Source organism: Heloderma suspectum, chromosome 17 (assembly GCF_057233095.1).
Source record: "Heloderma suspectum isolate Gila_16-S chromosome 17, 16-S_ref, whole genome shotgun sequence".
In the NCBI taxonomy this organism is placed as follows: domain Eukaryota; kingdom Metazoa; phylum Chordata; class Lepidosauria; order Squamata; family Helodermatidae; genus Heloderma; species Heloderma suspectum.
In genome coordinates this window covers 7,919,253-7,941,952 of record NC_139474.1, presented here as the reverse complement: position 1 = coordinate 7,941,952, position 22,700 = coordinate 7,919,253, and the positions used below count along the sequence as shown (strand labels likewise).

At 46.5% G+C, this 22,700-nt stretch overlaps 1 protein-coding gene across 5 annotated transcripts in view; it reads left to right on the top strand.

Annotated features, from left to right (window-relative positions):
* CADM3 (cell adhesion molecule 3) overlaps nucleotides 1-22,700 on the top strand; it is a 150,461-nt gene that overhangs the window by 112,482 nt on the left and 15,279 nt on the right. For all 5 annotated transcript variants that reach the window (XM_084824512.1, XM_084824514.1, XM_084824513.1 and 2 more), the window contains exons 2-7: nucleotides 637-777; nucleotides 5,860-6,012; nucleotides 6,940-7,077; nucleotides 8,988-9,158; nucleotides 11,764-11,854; nucleotides 15,650-15,819. In XM_084824512.1, the coding sequence (XP_084680638.1) occupies nucleotides 637-777; nucleotides 5,860-6,012; nucleotides 6,940-7,077; nucleotides 8,988-9,158; nucleotides 11,764-11,854; nucleotides 15,650-15,819 (864 nt within the window). The remainder of the gene's footprint in view (nucleotides 1-636; nucleotides 778-5,859; nucleotides 6,013-6,939; nucleotides 7,078-8,987; nucleotides 9,159-11,763; nucleotides 11,855-15,649; nucleotides 15,820-22,700) is intronic.

The window sequence follows — 22,700 nt, the reverse complement described above, 5'->3', positions numbered from 1 at the left end:
CTTTTTAAAAAATCATCAGGATATTTCCTGCAGAGAGTGGGGGAGAGTCCAGCCCAAACAGAAGCACATGCCTGGTGTTATCCTCCTCTCTCTCCCGCTCTCTTCTGGAATTGCTCCCAAAGGGCAGTTGATGACAGATAGTCCTATGGCACGGGGGTGCGCAGTCCAGCTCAGGGTGGCTCTGAGCTCTTTAGTTTGGGAAACTGGATGGCTGAACTGCACACCCCCTCCCGCATTTGTCACAGCTCTGTATGTTTCTGGATGGATCAGGTTGCTAAGCGTAGGTCATCTTGAATGCTGTGATAGTCCCAGCCTCTAAGAACATCAGAATGCTGTGATAGTCCCAACCTGTGATAGTCCCAACCTGCGATAGTCCTAACCTGTGATAGTCCCAACCTCTCAGAACATGAGAAGAGCCCTGCTGGCTCAATCAAGGGTCCATCTAGTCCAGCATTCTGTTCCCTGGCCAAGTAGCTGCCTGTGGGAACCCACAAGCAGGACATGGATGCAATAGGCCCCTCCTGCTCTCATTCCCCAGCAACTGGTGCACATAGGCATACCACCTCTAAGAGTCTAGGTAACATATAGCCATCAAGACCAGTAGCCCCTGATAGCCTCTCTTTTAACCTCTTACAGGGAGCCAACCGATGACGTCGGATGAAATCGTGGTAGCAGGCTCCAAGGTATTCCTCCGCTGTGAAGTGGAAGACCCCGATAACTCTTCACTCCAGTGGTCCAATCCTGCCCAGCAGACCCTCTACTTTGGGGAGAAGCGAGGTAGAAACCGATTCCAACATGGCCTTGAGTTGGGAGGGAGCTGGCGATGGCTGCCGAATGTATTCATCATGATTTATTGATGCTGTTTCTCAAGGCTTTTCCCACTAAAAGCCGCCCTCCGCCCCTCAAAAGCGGCGTGGAGTACCAGAACAGCTGATGGAATCAATAACAAGCACAATTAGTGACAGGGCAATTCCCCCGTGGCTCAAGTTGAAATTAGGCTCTGGAAACCAAGGTATTATATTGTTTTAATCAGACATTTGCTTGCTGTTGTTGTTCTCCCCCTGAGCCCAAGTCTCAATTTGGACCCTGCTGACATCATCGGGAACATAACAAGGTCCAAACTCTGCTACAAACCTTCCTCGCCCCACCCCACTCACCCAAGGATGCTCAGAACCACCATTTGCAATTAAGGATGAGACCAGCAATGTCTGCAGCAAGCCCAGGCAAAAAAAATCATACCAGCCATTATGGTTTTAAGTAAGATATCTCCTCAGGGCAAATTAAGGGTGGTCATTTACCAGGGCCATTTAGCAGGGATGTAGCTCAGAAAATTGGGACTGTCCCTAGACACATATTGCCAAAACAAGAGGAAATGCATCACCAAGAAAGAAAAGAATGAAAAAAGGACAGCCGGCATACAATTTCAATATGCTAATTTACATGTGTATAGATTCACATTTGGAAATAATGATGATTATTGAAATATAAATATAATCCTTTATTGAAAGAGAAATGCAGTCCTACCCAATTAGTGGGGTCAGCTGTAGGGATGTCTGTCATTTGGAAATCTGGCCCTTTGGGGGCTCGACAGATTTCCATGACCTGCCTGACCCGGCTTGCATTCGTTAGTCGTGGGGGGGGGAGCGCAATTTACCCAAATAGAAATTTGCGCAGATGGTGGCTGAAATATGTGCAAATTGCAGCAGAAGTTTGTGCAAATTTGCAGCTGTCATTGCGCAAATTGAAAAATGTGGAAAATATGCCAGTTGAACCAACTCGCTGTAGACTGAGCTGGGCCAGTTAGAGGAACAAGGAATGAAGTCCAAGGGGCTGAGCTAACAAAAGTTCATCAGGTTCCACCCCCCTCTCCAAATGGATTCCTCTGACATCCCCAGTGGACAGTGACCTCTGTGTCTTCTCAGTCTGATGTCAAGGTGCTGCTAACTGAAGATGGGCAACTGCAAGGCCTCTGCTCTGTTCTCCCTTTGTTGGGTTCCTTCTCTTGGAACAGGACATGCGCCAAGAGCCCTTCAGACAGCGGTTACCTTCAAATTAGGGATGTTGGAGAAATCCACAAGAGCCAAATAGGTTTGGATTTTTGAATGTGACCTGTGAGCTCCTCAACAGACTATTTTTTTTTTTTTCTGAATGAAGTGGATTCTGTTGGCTTGCGGACTGGCTTGTTTAGTTTTCAGGGCGGGGGAATTTGCACAAGTGCACACTTGCACAAGTATGCCTTGGTGCTAATGCACATTTTTTGCACATTTGCAAAAAAGGATTGAAATTCCCATACACCCCTAAAACAAAATCCAGTTCTGTCAACGAGCAGACGACAGAACGAAAGAGGCCTGACGATCCGTGAAATACAGGCGGAAGAGATTTGACAAAAGCATGCATCCCTACTTGAAATAGAGGACTGTGTCCTGATCACCCTTTGGATACAGGACTGTGTAAAGTAGGACACATGACCACACTAACCTTCCCTGCTAAAGAGAGAAAGTTGTGGTGTTATGTCCTTTTCCCCCCTTTTTTCTTTTTTACCTTTTAACGGATTTTACCAGGTAAATGATGAAACATAGGGCACAGCCTTCCCTGAAGACCTTAAGGTCTGAGGAGGATTATCTCAGAGGTGGTGCATAGGGATGTGGACGTACAGGGTGATCTATAAAGCAAGCTTGTCTATTTCCACCTCCCACTTCACCTGTGGTGATTTAGAATTGCCTCCAAGCGATCAGCAGAGAAGTTTTTCTCCACTGGAAGAGAGCCGATTCATTTTCTTTTATTTCATTTTATGCCCAGCTGTGAAGCACAAATGTAACAACTGTTATTTATTTGTTTGTTTATTATTTATGTGCTTTCTCTCCTCTACCTTCAAAAGCCTTTTTGTGGCAACATATTCAGATATAAAATACACAAAATATTTAAGCAGACACACACACACACCGCATCTCACTCGACTACAACAACAGCAGTCCAGCTTGGAACCGAAGAATAAAACTTGTTTAAAAGTCCAAAAACTAACAAATTAACCATTTCTAAAAGCGGCAGGGGGGGCTTTTACTTAAAATATATCAATGTGAGTGGCCAGGTGGGCTTTTCTGGAGATGGAATTCCACATGTAACATAGCCATGTATGAACAGGTGGATAGTAAATATCATAACTTCAGGCTATCGTTATTTACAAAGCTGTCACAAACAATGCCACACTTTGAAAAACCCTTTAAAATTATAATTCCCTTCCCTATTTACTTGGTTAAAGAACAATGAAGTGTTTCAGTCTCAAGAAGCTATATATACAAAGCCGATGACAAGCAAGCTAAACTTACATTTTTATTGTCTAGCAAGATCAGTTTATAACAGATGAAGTAGATGGATTTGCTCTGCATGCTCTGAAGTTGAGGAAAATGTTTGCTGAGGTTTATTTAGTGTATTGTAGAGATGTTATCTGAATCTGATATACAGTTTATTGATTAATAGGCTAATCCTATAAATCTGAGAGCAGTGTATATTATTGATTTTAATACTGTAAATTCCAGGGATGTTATATAACATTATTTTAAATAGTATAGTAATTGGGCTTTTTTGTTGTTGTTTTTAACATAGTTGATAACTTGTTTTTTGTTTAGTCTTGAGCGGATGGATTACTTTTAATGGTCGTAATGACCACAACAGTTTGTTTGTTTGTTTATTTATTTATTGCATTTATATCCCGCCTTTTTTCCTCTTGCAAGGAACCCAAGGCAGTTGAAACAATGGGTGGGATCATAGTCATACTTAAAGCAGACCCACTGAAATCACTGGGACTAAAGTAAGACTCACTCAAGCCCCATTGATTTCAATGGGTCTAATCAAAGTATGGCTAAGATTCCAGCCAATCCATCAAATTGTAGGTTGCAACCTGTTTTAAAATTTTTGTGTAGAAAAAATTATAATGCCATTCAGGCACATTTCCCTGCAGTATACCAAAAGTTAAAGAGAATCAGTGTGGAACCACAATTTAAAAGCTAAGTAAGACATTGGTCAGGACAGTCAGGTCCCAGGCCTGGTCTGAAGGCACAGGAGGCAGCCACCTCGCTGAAGCTAAGCAGGTCTAGGTCTGGTCAGTGCTTGGAGGGGAGACCCCCTGGCAACCACATGTAGTCACCTTGAGTTCCACGACAGAAGAAAGGGGGGATATAAATGAAATACATAAAATAAAAACAGCAAAAACAGGAACAGCAGAGTATAAAACAACAAATCAAGGTTCTTAAGCATGGGTCCCCAATCTTTTTGCGTCAGTGGGCACATTTGGAATTTTGAAAGAGTGTCAAGGACATTCTCAAAAATGGCTGCCACGGTGGGCATGGCCAGTCCCAAAATACTCATTTCCCAAAATGCAAACTGCTGAAACTATAAGAAAAGTGACTTGCCCAAGAAGCTAAGTATGTGCTGGAAACCCCAGTTCCAAAGGCTTTCTGAAAAAGAAAAGTTTGAACTTGCTCCAAAAAACAAAAAAGAAAAAGGCAAAATGTATAACGTTATATGTCATCTCTTGGAACAGAATTCAACAGTATTTGGCCAACACGAAGAAGGCCCTGTCTGTCATGTTTCCCAATACACATCACAATACAAGCTAATAAAAACACAATGTAAAATCTCTAACATACAAAAATGGGCTAGCTTTTTCCAAAAAAACTGTTTGCTGTTGTGAGCAGGGCATTTTCATCAATTTTTCAGATATTAATGAAATTCTCATAAATCCCTATTCCAGATAAACTGTTGGAAGATGTAACCTCCCCCTGGAGAAATTTGGTGGTGTCCCTAGGGATGTCAGAGAAATCCAGGGAGTCCTGTCCAGGGAGTCATGTCCACATCGCTTTTAGCACCCAGAGACGTGCTCCCAGCCACAATTTTATTTTATTTATTATTTATTATTGCATTTATATCCTGCCTTTTTTCCTCTTGCAAGGAACCCAATGCACTACTTACGCAAATTATGACCAGAAATCCATAACTTACACAAATTGTGGCTGCAACTTCTGTAAATAATGTGTTCTTTTATACAAACCCCCCACAAAATGTCCTGGATTTTGGGAACAAACCCCCTGTCTTGGCTCACAAGTGCAAGCTGAGCCAGGGGAGAGCGGGCTTGGGGAAATCCAGTGTGGAAAAGAAGGGCCAGATTTCTCCATAACGGAGAAATTTCTCCATAGCGTAGCATCTACGCTATTTGCGTTCCCCTTATTTTCGCCATAGTCTACGTAAATGTTTACGTAGACTAAGACGTGCCAAAATAAGGAACGCAAATGGCAGTGCCCATGGGCACCGCTATTTGCATATGCACTTTTTTTTTTTTTACTCAGCCGTGATAGGCTACGTAAACATTTACGTAGCCTATCATGGTGTTTTTTAAAATTTAGCCGTGATAGGCTGCATAAATTTTTACGTAGCCTATCACGTTTTGTTCTTTTTTTAAACTTGGAAATGGTGGTGGCGGCAGCCGGTCTGAAGACCGGCCGCCGCCGCCGCTGAACTGCCGCCGGAGCCGCCGCCACCAGGAAGTTTCACCGAAGGTAAGTCCCGTCCCGGGAGGGGGCAGGGGGGGCAGACCGTTTCACCACCGATTTCAGGGGGCCGAATGCGCTGGCATTCGGCCTCCCCGAGATTCGTGGTGAAATTCTCTGACATCCCTACCTACCGTGTGGTCTAGAAACTTGATATGTGCTGGGATGAAAAGACAAGATGGGAATGTGAGATTCTTTCCCAGAAGCTTCCTCAAGGTCTGCATTAGAAAGTTCTGCATTGTTGTGGCTATGAAAGATTCCTAGAACAAGCTCACCTGTTCACTTTTGTAACTCTCCCCATACGTCTCTGCCCTAGCTCTACGAGACCTTCGAATCCAGCTGGAAAAGTCAACACCCAACGAGCTGACGATCAGTATCGACAATGCGACTCTGACGGATGAGGGGGAATACACCTGCTCCATATTTACCATGCCAGTGCGGACTGCCAAGGCCTTAGTCACTGTACTAGGTGAGGCGTCCCTGGTAGGGATGGGGTAGAAATTGGCCCCGTTTGCGTTCTGATGCCAACTGACCGAATCTTACACTTTCAGACCACCATGTGAAGGGGAATTCGGTTATCCTTTGCAATTTGCACTATTCCAAATTTTGCAATGGAGTTCTCCAGTCAAAAGATGCGGAGTTCGCCTGCAAGTTGGTTAATAGAACATGTCTTGGCAGACCCACAACAAGCTGGCTAGTGTAGCACATTGGTCAGGCTGCCTCTCTATGATCAACGCTTCAGCATCAGATGTTCAAAGCTTCCATTCGACTGTCCCTAGAGATAAAGAAACACAGCCCTTGACGCTTCTGGTCTCCAGTCGAACGAGTTGTCCACTCTACCTCCCAATGCAAAGTATGGAGGGGTTTCACCACAGAGGGATAGAGGGCCCATTAGGGAAGCTGGAGAAATTCGATACGGATTAAAATGAGTTCGGACTTCTAAGAATCCAACCTGCGGCATCTACTGCGGAGCGCCCCCCTCAGGCTGTGCGGAGCCCGTGGTGAATGGAATGGGGGGGGCAATACACTAAATGTTATATGTAAATAATTACCTAAATACCTTTGTCATTATTTAGGTAATTATTTCCGTATTTTTCCATATGATGAAAAAAAAATCCGCATCCGTCTGTGGGCGGATGACAGAACAAAAGGTGCCTGACAATCTGCGAAACACAGACGGAATGGGTTTTACACAGTCTGTATGTCCCTAGGGCCCATACAGAATCCACAGCCAATGACCACCGCTGATTTATTTTATTTTATTTTACTGAAAGTTCAGTCTGTCCCTGTAGTCTCTCTGTCCTCCACCTTCAGTGTCCTGGGTTTATGCTGCAGCTGCGGATTTTTGACCAAGTTACTAGTCCTCAGTGTCAGGGTTTCTCTTTCCATCTTGCAGGAATCCCACAAAAACCCCAGATCATCGGCTACACAGATCCCCTTAAAGAAGGTGATGTGGCCCAGCTGACGTGCATCTCTTCAGGGAGCAAGCCAGCTGCTGAACTCCGGTGGCATAAGGATGACAAACCGCTGCCAGGTAGGTGGCTGACGATCCATCTTCCTTCTTGGACTGACAAGTTAAGAGCATCAGGGCCCTGTTGGATGGAGCAAAGGTTTCATCTTTCCCAGCACCCAATTTCCAACAGTGGTCAGCCAGATGCCTCAGTGAACCTAACAAGCAGGACAGGAAGGTAACACCTTTCTTCTTACCCCCAAACATCCAATACAAAATGGTGCCTGTGGAGGCACCGTTTAGCTCAGAGGTGTTTAACTAGGGATGTACAAAAGGGACTTACCTGGTCCCGCAGCTTGCTTCACGGTGGGGGGAGGTGCTTCGGTTCTCCCCCTGAAGTTTAGGCCGGGGGGGGAGGCGCCCCGCCTCGCCTGGCCGAAATTCAGGCGGGGGGGGAGGCGCCCTGCCTCGCCTGGCCGAAATTCAGGCTGGGGAGACGCGCCCAGTCTCCCCAGCCGCAAAAGAAAAAGTGGGAAAAAAAACAAACCCCACCCCCGTGATAGGCTACGTAATGATTTATACAGCCTATCATGGCTAGATTTCCAAAGTCAGCCATGATAGGCTACGTAAATTGTTACGTAGCCTATCACGGATGACTTTGAAAAAAAAGAAAAAGCGCGTACGCAAATGGCGGCACCCCATGGGCGCCGCCATTTGCATTCCTTATTTGGTCCGCTATTTACGTTGCCCTTATTTTCGCCGTAGTCTACGTAAATCTTTACGTAGACTACCGGTACCAAATAAGGAACGCAAATGGCGGCGCCCATGGGTACATTTGCGTACGTGCTTTTTTTTCCCCAAAGTCACCCATTATAGGCTACGTAACGCGTAGCCTATCACGGTTGACTTTGGAAATCTAGCCGTGATAGGCTACGTAACGATTAACGTAGCCTATCACGTTTTTTTTTTTTTACTTTACTTTGTAATGGCGGTGGTGGCAGCCGGTCGGAAGACCAGCCGCCACCCCCACCCCCGATGAACCGCCGCCGAACCGCCGCCTGGACCCACCGCCGGGAGGGACATTCGCCAAAGGTAAGTCCCATCCGGGGGGGGGCGGGGGGGGCGGAGAATTTCACCGCCAATTTCGGGGGGCCGAATGCGTTGGCGTTCGGCCTCCCGGAGATTCGGGGAGAAATTCTCCGCCATCCCTATGTTGAACCTCTTAGTCCACCTGGAGTCCCAATATATCTTGCCTGCACCTGTAATTCACTCTCTGGGCTTCCCCAGAATGGCCACAACTCCTTCCCTTTCCCCCAATAATTTGGTGGTTTCCTGGTATTCGTGCAGAGTTTTCCCCATTTTAAAAGGATGAGATGCCTCCTCTAAGGCTCAGTTACTGGCAATAAAAGTTTAAGCTACAATATGCAGGGACTGAATGATTGATTGATTGATTCTGTATTTTGGCTCCATCTGTTTTGTCTTCAGCCCCACACACCACTTGAATGCAGCCTCTGGAGTTCCCTGGAGTGCTCAAATGATGGTGAGGAAGGTTAGGGGGCAACATGAATTCCACAAGTCCTGCCCCTGATGTCCCCTAATTTTAGTCATATTATGGACCCTTATAGACTTCTTAAAACAAAAAACCCAGTATAACTAAGGTCACAAAAAGCACAAGAGATAAGGGGGGACAGACACACACACACACACACACACACACACACCATAATTTGAGCACTGTGTCCCCAGGAGAACTTAGAAAATTATTGGATTAACTCCTCAATCAGTCTGTTAAAAGGCAGGCAACTAATCGCCTGTGGTGAGTCAGAAATTGCCTCCAGGCGACCAAGTCTGGATGAACCAATGAAATATTCTGCCATTTGATCTAGAGCACTAAAGGACACAGCTTGGCGATCCAAACCGTTCTGTATCCCCGTCTCACCTTGCTACACTCCCCAATAGCCACAAAACATTTCTTGCTTCATCTCCCACTACAGGCGAGCCTTTGGAGGTGGCTGAAGATTTCAATGGGAAGACGTTCACTGTCAGCAGCCGTGTCGAATTTACTGTCGAAAAGGAGGACAACGGCGTGGAGGTCACCTGTACAGTTGATCATGCATCCCTGCAGAACTCCGACAAATCCACCTCCCAGAAGATTGCAGTTTTTTGTACGTGATTGTAGGCAGTGTGTGTGGTGGGGAGGCAAGGGGGCTTAATGTGGACACTTCTTGATGATGCTAGAAACCAGGAGAAGGCCCATAGCTGTGTGAGAGAGCACATCCTTTGCATCAGTGGTACAAAGAGTTGGGGGGCAGACGACTGGGCACATATATGGTTACAGATACTCATTTTTATTATTTTTAATTTGAGATATACAGATATAGATATAGATCCTTTCCTACTAGAAAATGGTGTTTATTCCCAAGTGAATGTGTTTAGCGCCAGGGCAGCAGAAGCAAACCCCATCTGATGGTGCCGTGATTTAAGCAGATTTAAAATGCAGAAGTGAACATGCTCGGATCGAATGATCGCAAGTCGGAAAAACATTATTGTAAATAAATAAATACATCTAATCTCATCAATGAATGGATCATGGAATGAAAGTTACCTGACAATCCGTAAAGCATAGGTGAAACAGATTTAACAAAAAATGGTTTGGTCTGTTCCTGATTGGTTCTGGCTCAGCTTATAAATGGTATTCTAGCATACTCACATTTGTGAGTGAAGCTGGCATTTTATACCGAAACGTTTAAATCTTAAAATCTGTTGATATCTATATAGACATTCTTAAATCTATACGTTTATAAACTGGATGTGCTACTGTTTTTCTTTTGGCTATTTAACAACATCTGTATATCCCTAGAGCCAGGTGCAAAATAGTGGTGTGTGTGGGCCTCATGCTAAGAATGAAGGAACAGGATACCTCTGAGCACATGCTCAGCCTAGGAATTTGTGACCAGTATCAGAACCAAGCTCACAAGTCCACTCACACAAGAATCCACTCCTAGTTTTTTCCCCCAAGTATTATTTTCCAGCAACCAATTTTTGGGGGTGGGCTGGGGGGGTGGCTTTCTAGTTGTCGCTCTTAGGAGACAATTGGGAGTCAGAAGAACCCCTTGGCAATCAAGTAACCGCAGAGATCTACCAGTGGGTCTCCATCTAGCTTCTCTCCACCTGTCATCTCGTTGACCAAGACAGTCATCAGGGCTCCTTGCTTCAGAGAGGTGGCTGGTGGCTACTTGATCAACCTTTATTGCTTGCATAGATAGATCCCATTTTTATTTTTTATTGGGGTCTTCATGGTTTTAGCCTTTTGCTTTCTCTTATCTCCATTTTCTCTTTGTGCCCCTTCCTGGTTTCCTTGCTCTATAGATACTAACCTTCTTCTGAAGTCTCTTTCCATGTGCTATTCTCAGCTGCATTCTTTTTATCTCATTGATCCATATGGCTGAAGGGTGCTTATGCCATCGATCCAATCAGTTTCTTTTCCTCTTCTATTTAAGACGTTATTGAAAATTCATCTTTTTAAGAACATTTCCTTCATATTTCTTGTCTTTTCTTCAGTGACATTTGGCATGCTACCCCACTTCCCGCTTAATTCTCTTCCCCTTATGTGTCATGGCTGTTGTTGTTAACAGCAACATTTATATAGCACCAATTAACCATTTGTTCCACGTACTCTGGGTGGTGTACAGGGGAAAAACCCGACCTATAAAACCCTAAAATATAAAAATACAAGATGAACATAGCATCAAAAACAGCATCAGAATACAAACAAAATAAAACCAACAACAGAGAAAACAGCAGTGCCCAAGGTCTAAAAAAAATACCCCAAATGTATTTTTTAGAATTGAAAAAGCTGGAGTGGAGGGATGGTTCTCACCTAGCATTGAAAAGAGCCACAAGCTTTTATTAGTCTGCATGAGGCAAGAGTGCCCTCCAGATGTTTTGGACTCGAACTCCCAGAATCCCACACCATTGGCCAAACTGGTTTGGGTCATTTACTCCAAAATTCGCACATTCCCAAAATTGCTTTCATTGTCGCAAAACATGTACTTCACAGATGTGCAACTTTTCCAAAATGTGCAGCTTTCCCCAAATGTGCACATTTTAACTCACCCACGCTTTAGTCGGGGGGGGGGGGGTTTCCAATCTTGGGAATTTGCGCAAATTTGGGAATTGTCTGTACAACTTTCACATTCATGCAAAACAAACTGTGATCGTAAGTGCATATCAAGGAGACGTGAACAACAAGCTGACGTTTGGAAAATCTTGGTGTGCGTGAACATCACTCGCTTGCCCATCCCTAAGGGTTTCCCATCCCTGTCTGGATGGGCCAGGAATCAAACCTTTTGCATGCAAAGCTGGTGCTCTTCCACTGAGCTATGGGCCTCCCCCTAAAAATAAAGTAAGATTCCAGTGCTTATGGATCTGGAATAATGGGCAGATTTGGACCAGAACTCCCAGAATCCCACAGGAACATAGGAAGTGGCTTTATAACAAATGAAATCCTTGGTCCATATAACTTAGTACTGTCAACAATGACCGGCAGTGGCTACACCAGGTTTCATACAGGAGTCTTTTCCATCCCTACCTGGAGATGCCGGGGATTGAACCTGGGACCTTCTGCTCACAAAGCAGGGGCTTGGACGCTGAGCTACGGCTCCTCCCCTAGCTAGAATGTCAACGAAGATGGATCTTCAGGCTATTCATGGCTATGGTTGTTACAATCCTTTCCCCCCCTTCCTCTGATTTCTCCGTCTCTCTCTGCAGATAAGCCGACAGCTAAAATTGAACCAAATCCTGAACACCCGCAAGAAGGGGAAAACTTGGAGCTTCACTGTGAAGGAGATGGAAACCCACTGTAAGTCTCTTTTCTCCTTCGATGCACCTTCCCCTTGCTTCAAGACACAACAGACCTCAGATAAGCCCTCGTGATCGTATCCTTCTGGCTACAGATGCATGGATCCTCTATTTCTGGTCCACGTCAGTTTTGCATCTGTTTGTTTATTTATTTATTAAATTTATTAATTGCCCATCTGGCTGGTCACCCAGCCACTCTGGGCGAAGTACAGCATATAATAAAACAGTTTAAAACAATAAAATTCTACAATAAAAACATTTTCTAAAATACCCTAACCCACCCCAAATGCCTGCCTGAACAACCACGTTTTTAATGCACGGAGGAAGCCCATTAAAGAGGGGGCATGGCGGAGTTCCCTAGCAAGGGAGTTCCGCATATGTTCCATCATAAATGGTGTAGTGGAACCAGGGTTTGCAGGATGGCAGCAGGGATATTTCATTTCATTTATTGTATTTCTATACTGACCCATAGCTGAAGCTCTCTGAGCGGTTCACAAAAACTAAAAACCATTAAAATAACATTATATAAAATATATGAAAACTTCACATCATGACATAAAACTAGGGATGGACGAAAGTCACTTACCTGTCCTCGAAGCTTTTCGCGGTGGGGGGGAGGCGCTTCGCTGCTCCCCCCGCGAAGTTCAGGCCGGGGGGGGAGGCTTCCCGCCTCGCCCGGCCGAAATTCAGGCTGGGGAGGAGGCGCCTCGCCTCGCCCAGCCGCAAACTAAAAAGTTTTTTTAAAAAAAAAAAAAGTCCCCGTGATAGGCTACGTGACGATTAACGTAGCCTATCACGGCTAGATTTGCAAAGTCAGCCGTGATAGGCTACGTTAATCGTCACGTAGCCTATCATGGGTGACTTAAAAAAAAAAAAAAGCACGTACGCAAATGGCGGCCCCCATAGGGAGCCACCATTCGCGTTCCTTATTTGGTCGCTGTAGTCTACGTAAATCTTTACGTAGACTACAGCGACCAAATAAGGAATGGGAATGGCGGCTCCTTATGGGGGCCGCCATTATCCATACGCGCTTTTTTTTTTTTTTTAAGTCACCCATGATAGGCTACGTGATGATTTACGTAGCCTATCACGGCTGACTTTGCAAAACTAGCCATGATAGGCTACGTTAATCGTCACGTAGCCTATCACGGGGGCGTTTTTTTTTTCTTTTATTGGAATGGCGGCGGCGGCAGCCGGTTGAAAGACCGGCTGCCGCTCCCGCCCCGGACGAACACCCGCCGAACCGCCGGCCGGACCCTCCGCCGGGAGGGACATTCGCCAAAAGTAAGTCCCGTCCCGGTGGGGGGTGCGGGGTGCGGGGGGTTGCGGAGAATTTCTCCCCGAAACTTGTTCGGGGGGCCGAACACATTGGCGCTCGGCCCCCCGAAGTTTCAGGGAGAAATTCTCCGCCAACCCTACATAAAACTCACACAACAACAACATATATCTAAAACAATTTAAAACCATCAGCCAGAGACAATCAAGAGACTCATTATATGCTGCCAAATGCCTGAGAGAAGAGGGCAGTTTTAACCTGGCGCCAAAAAGATGACACTGTTAGTGCCAGGTGGGCCTTGTCAGGAAGATTATTCCATAAATGGGGAGCCACCACTGAAAAGGCCCTCCTCTCCCTTGTTGCCACCCTCCAAGCCTCCCTTGGAGGAGGCTTCCGAAGGAAGGCCTTAGATGTAGAGCATAGTGTATGGGTTGGATACAAGAATGTAAGAAAAGCCCTGCTGGATCAGAACAAAGATTCATCTAGTCCAGCATTCTGTTCATACACAGGGCAACCAGCCTCATGTGGGAAACCCACAAGCAGGAGATGAATGCAACAGCACCCTCCCACCCATGTCCCCCAGCAACTGGTATACATAGGCAGACTGAGACTGGAGGTAGGATATAGCCAGCAAGACTAGTAGCCATTGACAGCCTTCTCCTCCATGAATTTGTCCAATCACCCTTTAAAGCCATCCAAATTAGTGGCCATCACTATGTCTTGTGGCAGCGAATTCCATAGTTTGACTCTGCGCCGTGTGAAGAAGTCCGTCCTTTGCTCTGTCCTGAATCTCCCACTAATCCGCTTCATGGGATGACCCCACTGGGTTCTAGTATTACAAGGGAGGGAGAAAAATATCTCCCTCTCTGCTTTTTCCACACCTTGCAGAATTTTGTACACCTCTGTCATGTCTCCCCTCCCTCGCCTCTTCCCCAGATTAAACAACCCCAGCTGTTGTAACCTTCTCTTAGGAGGTGGGGAGATGCTCCAGCCCCTTGATCAATTCAGTTGCCCTTTTCTACACCTTTCCCAGCACCTTTTTAGGTGTGGTGACCAGAACCTTACACAGTATTCTAAGTGTGGTCACACCATAGATGTATATAAGGGCAGTATGATCTTGCTGATGTCATCTGTCACACACACACACACACACACACAAGACTTCCCTGTCCCCTCCGAGCTTAGCTGCAACCCTTACCGTAGCTGCATGGAAATGAATTTTCCCGAGAACAATATATTGTTCCCTGTTGTAATGCAAAGGATTTGGGATGACTTGGCCTTGAATGGGTAGTTCAGCTTTCCAAAGGGCCTTCTCCTGGTGGAGGTGAACATTTCTAGAAGTGGTTTATTGGTATGGGTCAATCCAGCTGCCTAAATTTTGGGGACTCTCCCTGGGTCCATGGCTATAGGGAGCATCATGATGAACGCCAGCACTTCATAACTTAGCACTACTCTGCTGTGGAATTGCTTTGGGTATCACAATATGTTAGGTTCTTCAGAAAAATTAATTGAGCCTTGTGTGCCATCTCCACTCCCTGCTGCCTCAAGCTCTGTTGACTCTCAAACAGTGTGGTGTAGTGGTTAGAGTGCTGGACTGGGACTCGAGAGATTAGACATGAGGCTCACTGGGCGACTTTGGGCCGATCACTGGCTGGCCCTGTTCAGACATAATGCTGAGTTATGATGGTTAAGCATTTTGAGCTAACTAGGATGGCGTGACATGTTGTCTGTGGGGCATTTTTCCAAACCATGGTGGCTACATAACCACAGTGTAACCACATGCTGCGGTAGGGTTGGCAGCCCCTACCATGGCTCAATGTGTGTCTGTCAGGCCCCTGTTGTTAACAGCACACTAACCATAGAGCTCCACGGCAAGAGCGGCTGAAAACGACCTCACCACTCCTGCCAGTGTGCAAGATCTCCATGGTCAAAATCTGCCTAGCAACACATGACGCGGCAGCTGAGAGCCAGCCGCCTCGCTCTCTGTCCCCTCCCCCAGTACGAAACTGGAGAAGCACATGGGGAACAAAGACGGTTTCGATCCCATGCTGCTGTGACCCAGTGGGGAGCCTCACTCACCATTAGGCCGAGTGAGGCAGGTGCTTCAGTTCCAAGATCGCTGCCCACAGTGGCCCCAAGATGGTTCCCCACACTGGCCACAATATGGCTGCTTGCTATGCTGAGGCTGCTGGGATGCGTGGCCTCCCAGCTGGAGGACTGCAGGGCTTTGCAGGATGGGGGGTGGTTAGGGAATGGTTAGGCTAACCATGCTGCGGGCTGTGGTTCTGCGCATGTGTGGCAGGAGCATGCATCATTGTTAGTGGTAACCATGCACCATGGTTAGCGTAACCACCCTTCCCCAAGTTAAGTCTGAACAGGATAGGCTCACAGGACAGGCTGTGAGGATAAAATGGAGAGGAGGAGGATTATGTAAGATGCCTTGGGTTCCTTGCAAGAGGAGAAAAAGGCAGGATATAAATGTAATAATACTAAAATAAAACTGTCTTCCCTCCCTCACAGCCCTCAAGAATACAAGTGGGAGAAGGAAGGTGCTGAGACGGCCCTGTCAGAGATCCAAGACAGCATCCTCTTCTTCCCCAGTTTGAACAAAAGTGACAGCGGGACCTACATCTGCTATGCCTCAAACATTATGGGCCATTCCATAGCGAGGTACAACTTGGCTGTTAATGGTAAGCGCTGCTTCACACAGACCTCTTCTGGGTGGAGGACTGTTTTTTTAATCTTTGTGCTTCTCGGAACTGGTTTGTTTTTCCCCACCATCAAGGGTGAGATATTTTAATACAAGGGCAGTGTACGAGGGCATTATTTTTAAAAAACACAAAATACAAAACAAAACACTCAAAGAGTAGCAGCATTTTCGAGTGAAGAAGGCAGCAAATAAAACAGATCAGACAGATCGTATCAGCCAACTAAAATGAAAATGCCTGGGCAAGCAAAAGGGTTTTGAGCCGGTCGCCAAAATTATTACATTTTGTTGGCGACGTTGGGATGTTCATCTGTCAGATGGTTAAGTCTTGCCAAGTTCATTTATATACCCCTTTTCTGCCCATTCTGCACTCAAAGTGGTTTACACAACCGACATTCAATATATCAGCAACAGTACTGCGCCCAAGAATGTTCAGTAGCAATGGAGTTCATTACAAAATCCAAATAACTATGAAGAAGTAGGGGATGTGTGAAACAGCAAAACTCAAGCTTGGCAAAGGTCTCCAAATTCTATCCCAAAGCTCATTCTGACTCAAGTCCCTATCGCCTTGTGAACTTTGCTTTTTTTCTTTTTGAATGAAACTCCGTGGGTCTTTTTGTGCGCATTTTTCCGAATGTGTGCATCAGTTGTGCCCATCTTTGAAATGCCCGCGTTCTTCTCCCATTGATTGAAGTGTATTTGTGCGCATTTTTCAGAAGTGTGTGTGGGGGGGGTGTGTGTGTGTGTGTTGCAAATCACATTGCAAGCTTGGAAATATAAAGACTTTGAGTTCAGATCATGCCTGAGTCCGTGTTTGGTCCAGAAGATGCAGACTGGGCCAATCCTGATCAAAAACATACTGAAATGAATTTCGCATACATTGTATATAATAAAAACTAGCTAAAATCCCAGTGGTCAGTACAACATGGTAAGACTCAGTTCCTCCCAACAATTCAACCCCTGCCATTTTGTCCTCACCAGCTCCATCCATGCATTTGGAACTGATTGCACAGGTTCTAAATCAGGGGTGTTGAACCTCAGGCCAACGGAGCAGATCAGGCCTGCCAGCTATCTCAAAGTGGCCCTCTGAGGTTCTTCAGAAGGCAGGGCCAGCCCTACCATTAGGCAGAGTGAGGCAGGCGTCAGATGCTGGGAGGTGGCAGGAAAGTGTCAGAGGAGAGAGTTGTGGGCCACAAGGCTTGCCCTGCACCCCCTAGGCTAGCCAGCTGCCTTCAGTTCTGCTGGAGGAAGATGTTCCATCCCCAGTACTGAAGTAAGATTCATCTGGAGGGCACCCACTCGAGGAAGACGGAGGACCCAACTGGAGGGGATGCAGTTGAGGAAGTCTGATTTAATCTGTTCAGTTTTGCTTCTAGTTGTATTTATGCTTGTCTATGTTGATACTAACCACGGCCGTCCCTACCATTAGGCCGAGTGAGGCAGGTGCTTCAGTTGGCAGATGCTGGGAGGTGGCAGGAAAGTGTTAGAGGAGGGGCTTCTGGGCCACATGTCTGCCTTCAGATCCACTGGATCGAGTTCGCAGAGCTGCCGGCCAGGGCTGCCCGCAGCTGGACTTCCATCCGCTGCTGGGCTGTGGTCGCAAATTTGTGTCCCTGCATTAGCTGTGATAGGCTATGTATATACTTACGTAGCCTATCACGGCAAAGAGCAGGGACGCAAATGGCGCCCGCTACGCCATTTGCGTCCCTGCTCTTTCATGATAGGCTATGTAAATATATACATAGCCTATCATGGCTAATGCAGGGACACAAATGGTGGCCGCTACGCCATTTGTGTCCCTGTGTTAGCCGTGATAGGCTACGTATATATTTACATAGCCTATCACAAAAGAGCAGGGACATAAATGGCGTAGCGGGCGCCATTTGCGTCCCTGCTCTTTGCTGTGATAGGCTACATAAATATATACATAGCCTATCACGGCTAACGCAGTGACGCAAATGGCGGTCGCTACAGCGGCCACCATTTGCAGCCACAGCCCAGCAGCGGATGGAAGTCCAGCTGCGGGCAGCCCCGGCCAGCAGCTCTGCAGACTCGCTGCGGAGCGGAGCCGGCCGGGGAGGTTTCTGGGGGGAGGGATGGATTGCCTCCCCCCCCCCAGCAGACGGCCCCACAGGAACAGGATGAGTAATCCGTACACCCCTATTTCTGAATACAAACCCAAGTTTGGGAAATTGCGGAAAATTCCCAAGAATTGCTGGTTGCATTTGGGATTGTGAATGGGACATGTTCTCATGATTTGTGAATAGGAACAAAATTGCTGTAGTCTCTACCCCCTGCACAATCCCTCACAAGAACATAAAACCCTTGAACACTGACTTTAACACAACCCAGGACCACACTACCTGATGGAGTGCTTCTTCCAGTAAGAACCTACCTGTATCTATGATGGTTATCTGAAGCCCTCTTCTATGTGCCTCCTCCAAGGGACGTTCAGAAGATGGCAACAAGGGAGAGGGCCTTTTTGGTAGTGGCTCCCAATTATGGAACACTTTCCCCAATGAAGGCTTCCTTTAGCCAACATTGTCATCTGTCTGGCACCAGGTTAAGGCCTTCCCCTCCTTCCAGCACTTGGACAGCATATGATAAGGGATGTGCGTACAAGCAAAACCCAAACTTGTCAAAGCTCTCCAAATGTCACCTCGAAGCACATTCCATCTCCCATCCATATCAGATTGCGAGCTCGTCTTTTCTTCTTTTATTTTTGCATGAAAATTGCAATCCATACTATTGTGCATATCTTTGAAATGTACACAGTCTTCCCTAATTGCTTAAAATATGTGTCTGTGCATTTTTCAAAAGCACACATTTTTCATGTGCAGTTTTCATGCGATTGCTGATGCTGCTACAATCTGTGCTACAGTTGCTATGATTTTTAATGAGAAGGGTGTGTGTGTGTGCGTGTGTGTGTGTGGTTTTGAAGGACCCCCCCAAAACATCGCTAGATTTCCCCCTAAACTTTGCAAGTGGGAACACACACACACACACATATACACACACACACACACACATTTATTTTGCAAGTGGAATTCTCTCCCCCTTTGCTGAACAGCCCTCCCATTTTCACCAGCAAAAGTGGTGAGAAAACATCAGGCTCAGCACTCATTAATTCATCCAAATGAGCAAAAGAAGGGCTATGCAGCACACGCTGGAAGAACTCCTCGAGAGAGCCATTTTAAGAACAACACTTTGCAAGCTGATCGTTGCTGCAATGGCTCGGATATGCTGCTGCTTTTCTTTTTTTATAGGTATTGGGAACTCCCCCAGAGGCCAGTTTTTGGCTACTACCATTGCTATTCCGCTGGAGCCTAGCAGGTCTTCCTTGGGTGTGGGAAGCGAGTTGTGGTTACAGAGCAACAGGGGATGGACTTGATGGTCTTACAGATCCCTTGCAACCCTACTGTTCTATAGTTCTATGGCATTTAGCAGGGGCACAGCAAGCGGGAGAAGAGTGACCCGTCCTTCTCCTGTGTTTCCCAATTAACTGAGTCCATTTGAGCTGATTGATCCACTGATTGAACATCATGGTCCTGAAACTCCCCAGGAATTATTCTCCAAAGTAGTGACTCCACCCTCGAGGCCACTATTCCATCCCTGGTTCCAGAAGTCGGCGCCCGGCCCCCATGTTTGGACTCAGGTGACTCCCCCTGCCGAGTTACTTGCACTTCCAGATAGAGTGAAGCCCACATTGCCCAGAAGGCATTTTTCTCTGAGATGTTTCTTCTTCTCGCCCCCTAGACCCTCTTCCAGCTCAAGGGCTGGAGAATTCCATGTCGGAGAAGCTCTCAGAGGCCACATTCTGGTGGCCACTGGGGCTGAAGGGAAAAGGGATGAGGCCGAAGGTCAAAGAGGAAAGGCTGAAAATGGCAGTGCATTTTTGCTATAGGTAGAGGGAAATGACCGTAAGACTCGGCAAGCCTCAGGCACAACTCTCCTTTCATGCACAGAACTGCAGAACTTAGAAGGAGCTTCGCCTGCTGCTGCTATTCCCAACTCTACAGGAGCTGCCAAGGCTCAGAACAATAACTAACCCACAGTACCCCATGCCCCAACTACAAAACACTCTTACTGCCAGTCAACTCAGCCTCAGGAGACACATTTCTACATTTTAGAATGGGGGCAAAACGGCACAAAAGGCCGGGAAGCCGTCCAATGGTCCGCAGTCGAGGAAAAGTGGGTGGGGTCAGGGAAGGGGCGTGGCCATCTAGGAAACCCTCTACGGCAAGGTTGAGACCCCAGATGGCGTGGATTCATCCCCAGGGCTCGAGGCACCACACCCCCGCCCTTGAAAGAAATGCCGGTAGGCAGCATTTTCTTGAAACGCTATCCACTGTTGCTGCTTTTGTTTTATGGCTATTTTGCAGGGGCGGGGTGCTCTTCCTTCCACCCACTCAGTGCCCTGGAACGATGGATTGTGGAGGATGCAAAGCGGTGACGTGGCTGCCAGCGCAGTTGCTGCTGCTGTCACTTCAACTGGCAGCACCCCAAAAAGGGAAAAGAAAGGAGTAAAAATAAACTCTGTCCTCCCGCCTGGAGAAATTCAGTGAAATGGCTCTCCCCAGTTTCCCTGCCTTCAGATTTTGAGCGGTCCTTTGCACACAGCTCTAAAAGACCCTCCTACTCTACCACCCCACCTATCCCAGCAGTGACGGGAAGTCTTTCAATCCTTCCAGAGGTTCCAGCTGTGTAATTGAATGCAGCCCCTTTAATTTTCAAGCAGGGTCACTCCAGGGAAAGGACACTTCACCCACACATCTCTCTGCAGGACTAGTTAAAGCTTCAGTCAGCTCCAGACCTTTGCTGGAGCACCATTCCCACCCGTGGGTGTCATTTGGCACTTGAAGGTTTCAGGGCCCAGGCTGTTAGGACACAGATCTGCACAAACTTTGCATACATTGATTTATATCTAAAATTTCGGCTTAAATGGAAGAACATAGGGAAAAGCACTAAGCCATACAGGTATGACCTAAATCATATCCCTTATGAATACACAGTGGAGGTGAGGATTAGATTTCAAGGATTAGACCTGATAGACAGAGTGCCTGAGGAACTCTGGACGGAGGTCCGTAACACTGTTCAGGAGACAGCAACATAATCCATCCCAAAGAAAAAGAAAAGCAAGAAAGCCAAGTGGCTGTCTGATGAGGCTTTACAAGTAGCTGAGGAAAGAAGGGAAGCGAAAAGCAAGGGAGAAAGGGGAAGATACACCCAACTGAATGCAGAGTTCCAGAGAATAACAAGGAGAGACAAGAAGGCCTTCTTAAACGAACAATGCAAAGAAATCGAGGAAAACAACAGAATGGGAAAGACTAGAGATCTCTTCAAGAAAATCGGAGATCTCAAGGGAACGTTTTGTGCAAAGACGGCATGATAAAGGACAAAGAAGGCAGGGACCTCACAGAAGCAGATGAGATTAGGAAGAGGTGGAAAGAATACACAGAAGAACTATACAGGAAAGATCTGAATGTCCCTGATAGCCATGATAGTGCGGTCACTGAACTTGAGCCCGACATCCTCGAGAGTGAAGTCAAGTGGGCCTTAGGAAGCATTAGTAACAACAAAGCTAGCGGAGATGACAGTATTCCAGCTGAGCTATTTAAGATCCTAAAAGATGATGCTGTTAAAGTGCTGCACTCAATATGCCAACAAATTTGGAACACTCAACTGTGGCCACAAGACTGGAAAAGGTCAGTTTACATTCCACTTCCAAAGAAGGGCAACGCCAAAGAGTATTCAAACTACTGTACAATTGCGCTTATTTCACATGCCAGCAAGGTTATGCTCAAAATCCTACAAGCTAGGCTTCAGCAGTATGTGAACCGAGAACTACTGTAAGTACAAGCTGGGTTTCGAAGAGGCAGAGGAACTAGAGATCAAATCGTCAACATTTGCTGGATCATGGAGAAAGCAAGAGAATTCCAGAAAAACGTCTATTTCTGCTTCATTGACTACGCTAAAGCCTTTGATTGTGTGGATCAGAACAAACTATGGCAAATTCTGAAAGAGATGGGAGTACCAGACCACCTTACCTGTCTCCTGAGAAACCTGTACGAGGGTCAAGAAGCAACAGTAAGAACTGGACATGGAACAACCGATTGGTTCAAAATTGGGAAAGGAGTACTACAAGGCTGCATATTGTCGCCCTGCTTATTTAACTTATATGCAGAGTACATCATGAGAAACGCCGGGTTGGATGAATCACAGGTCGGAATTAAGATTGCTGGGAAAATTATCAACAACCTCAGATACGCAGATGATAGCACCCTAATGGCAGAAAGTGAAGAGGATCTAAAGAGCCTCTTGTTGAGGGTGAAAGAGGAGAGTGCAAAAGCTGGTTTGAAACTCAACATTAAAAAAACGAAGATCATGGCATCTGGCCCCATCACTTCCTGGCATATAGAATGGAATAGAATGGAAGCAGTGACAGATTTTATTTTCTTGGGCTCCAAGATCACCGCAGACGGTGACTGTAGCCATGAAATTAAAAGACGCTTGTGCCAGGAGCACTCTAGCGGCCTTTTTCAGTCTACTCCAATAGCTAACTCAAGACACAGACAAAAGGATACTTTTCAAGGCTTTAATCCTTTTACAACTTAATGACTCTATCACCAGCAACTAAGCAATGAACAGCAGAATAGCCTATGCTCCGGGTTAGGCAGTTGGTCCCTGTTTGAAGGAGAATCACTTGCAGACCCTGAACTTATGGGCTAGGAAGAGTTCCTCCCTCTTTCCCTTGGGTCCTCGGGACGCGACCATTGCTTGCATGCCAAACGGGCACTACGCCTCCTTTCCACGCCGTCCATTGCTCGTTGCTCCTTGTGTCTGCGTCGAGCGTCTAGCAAGCCC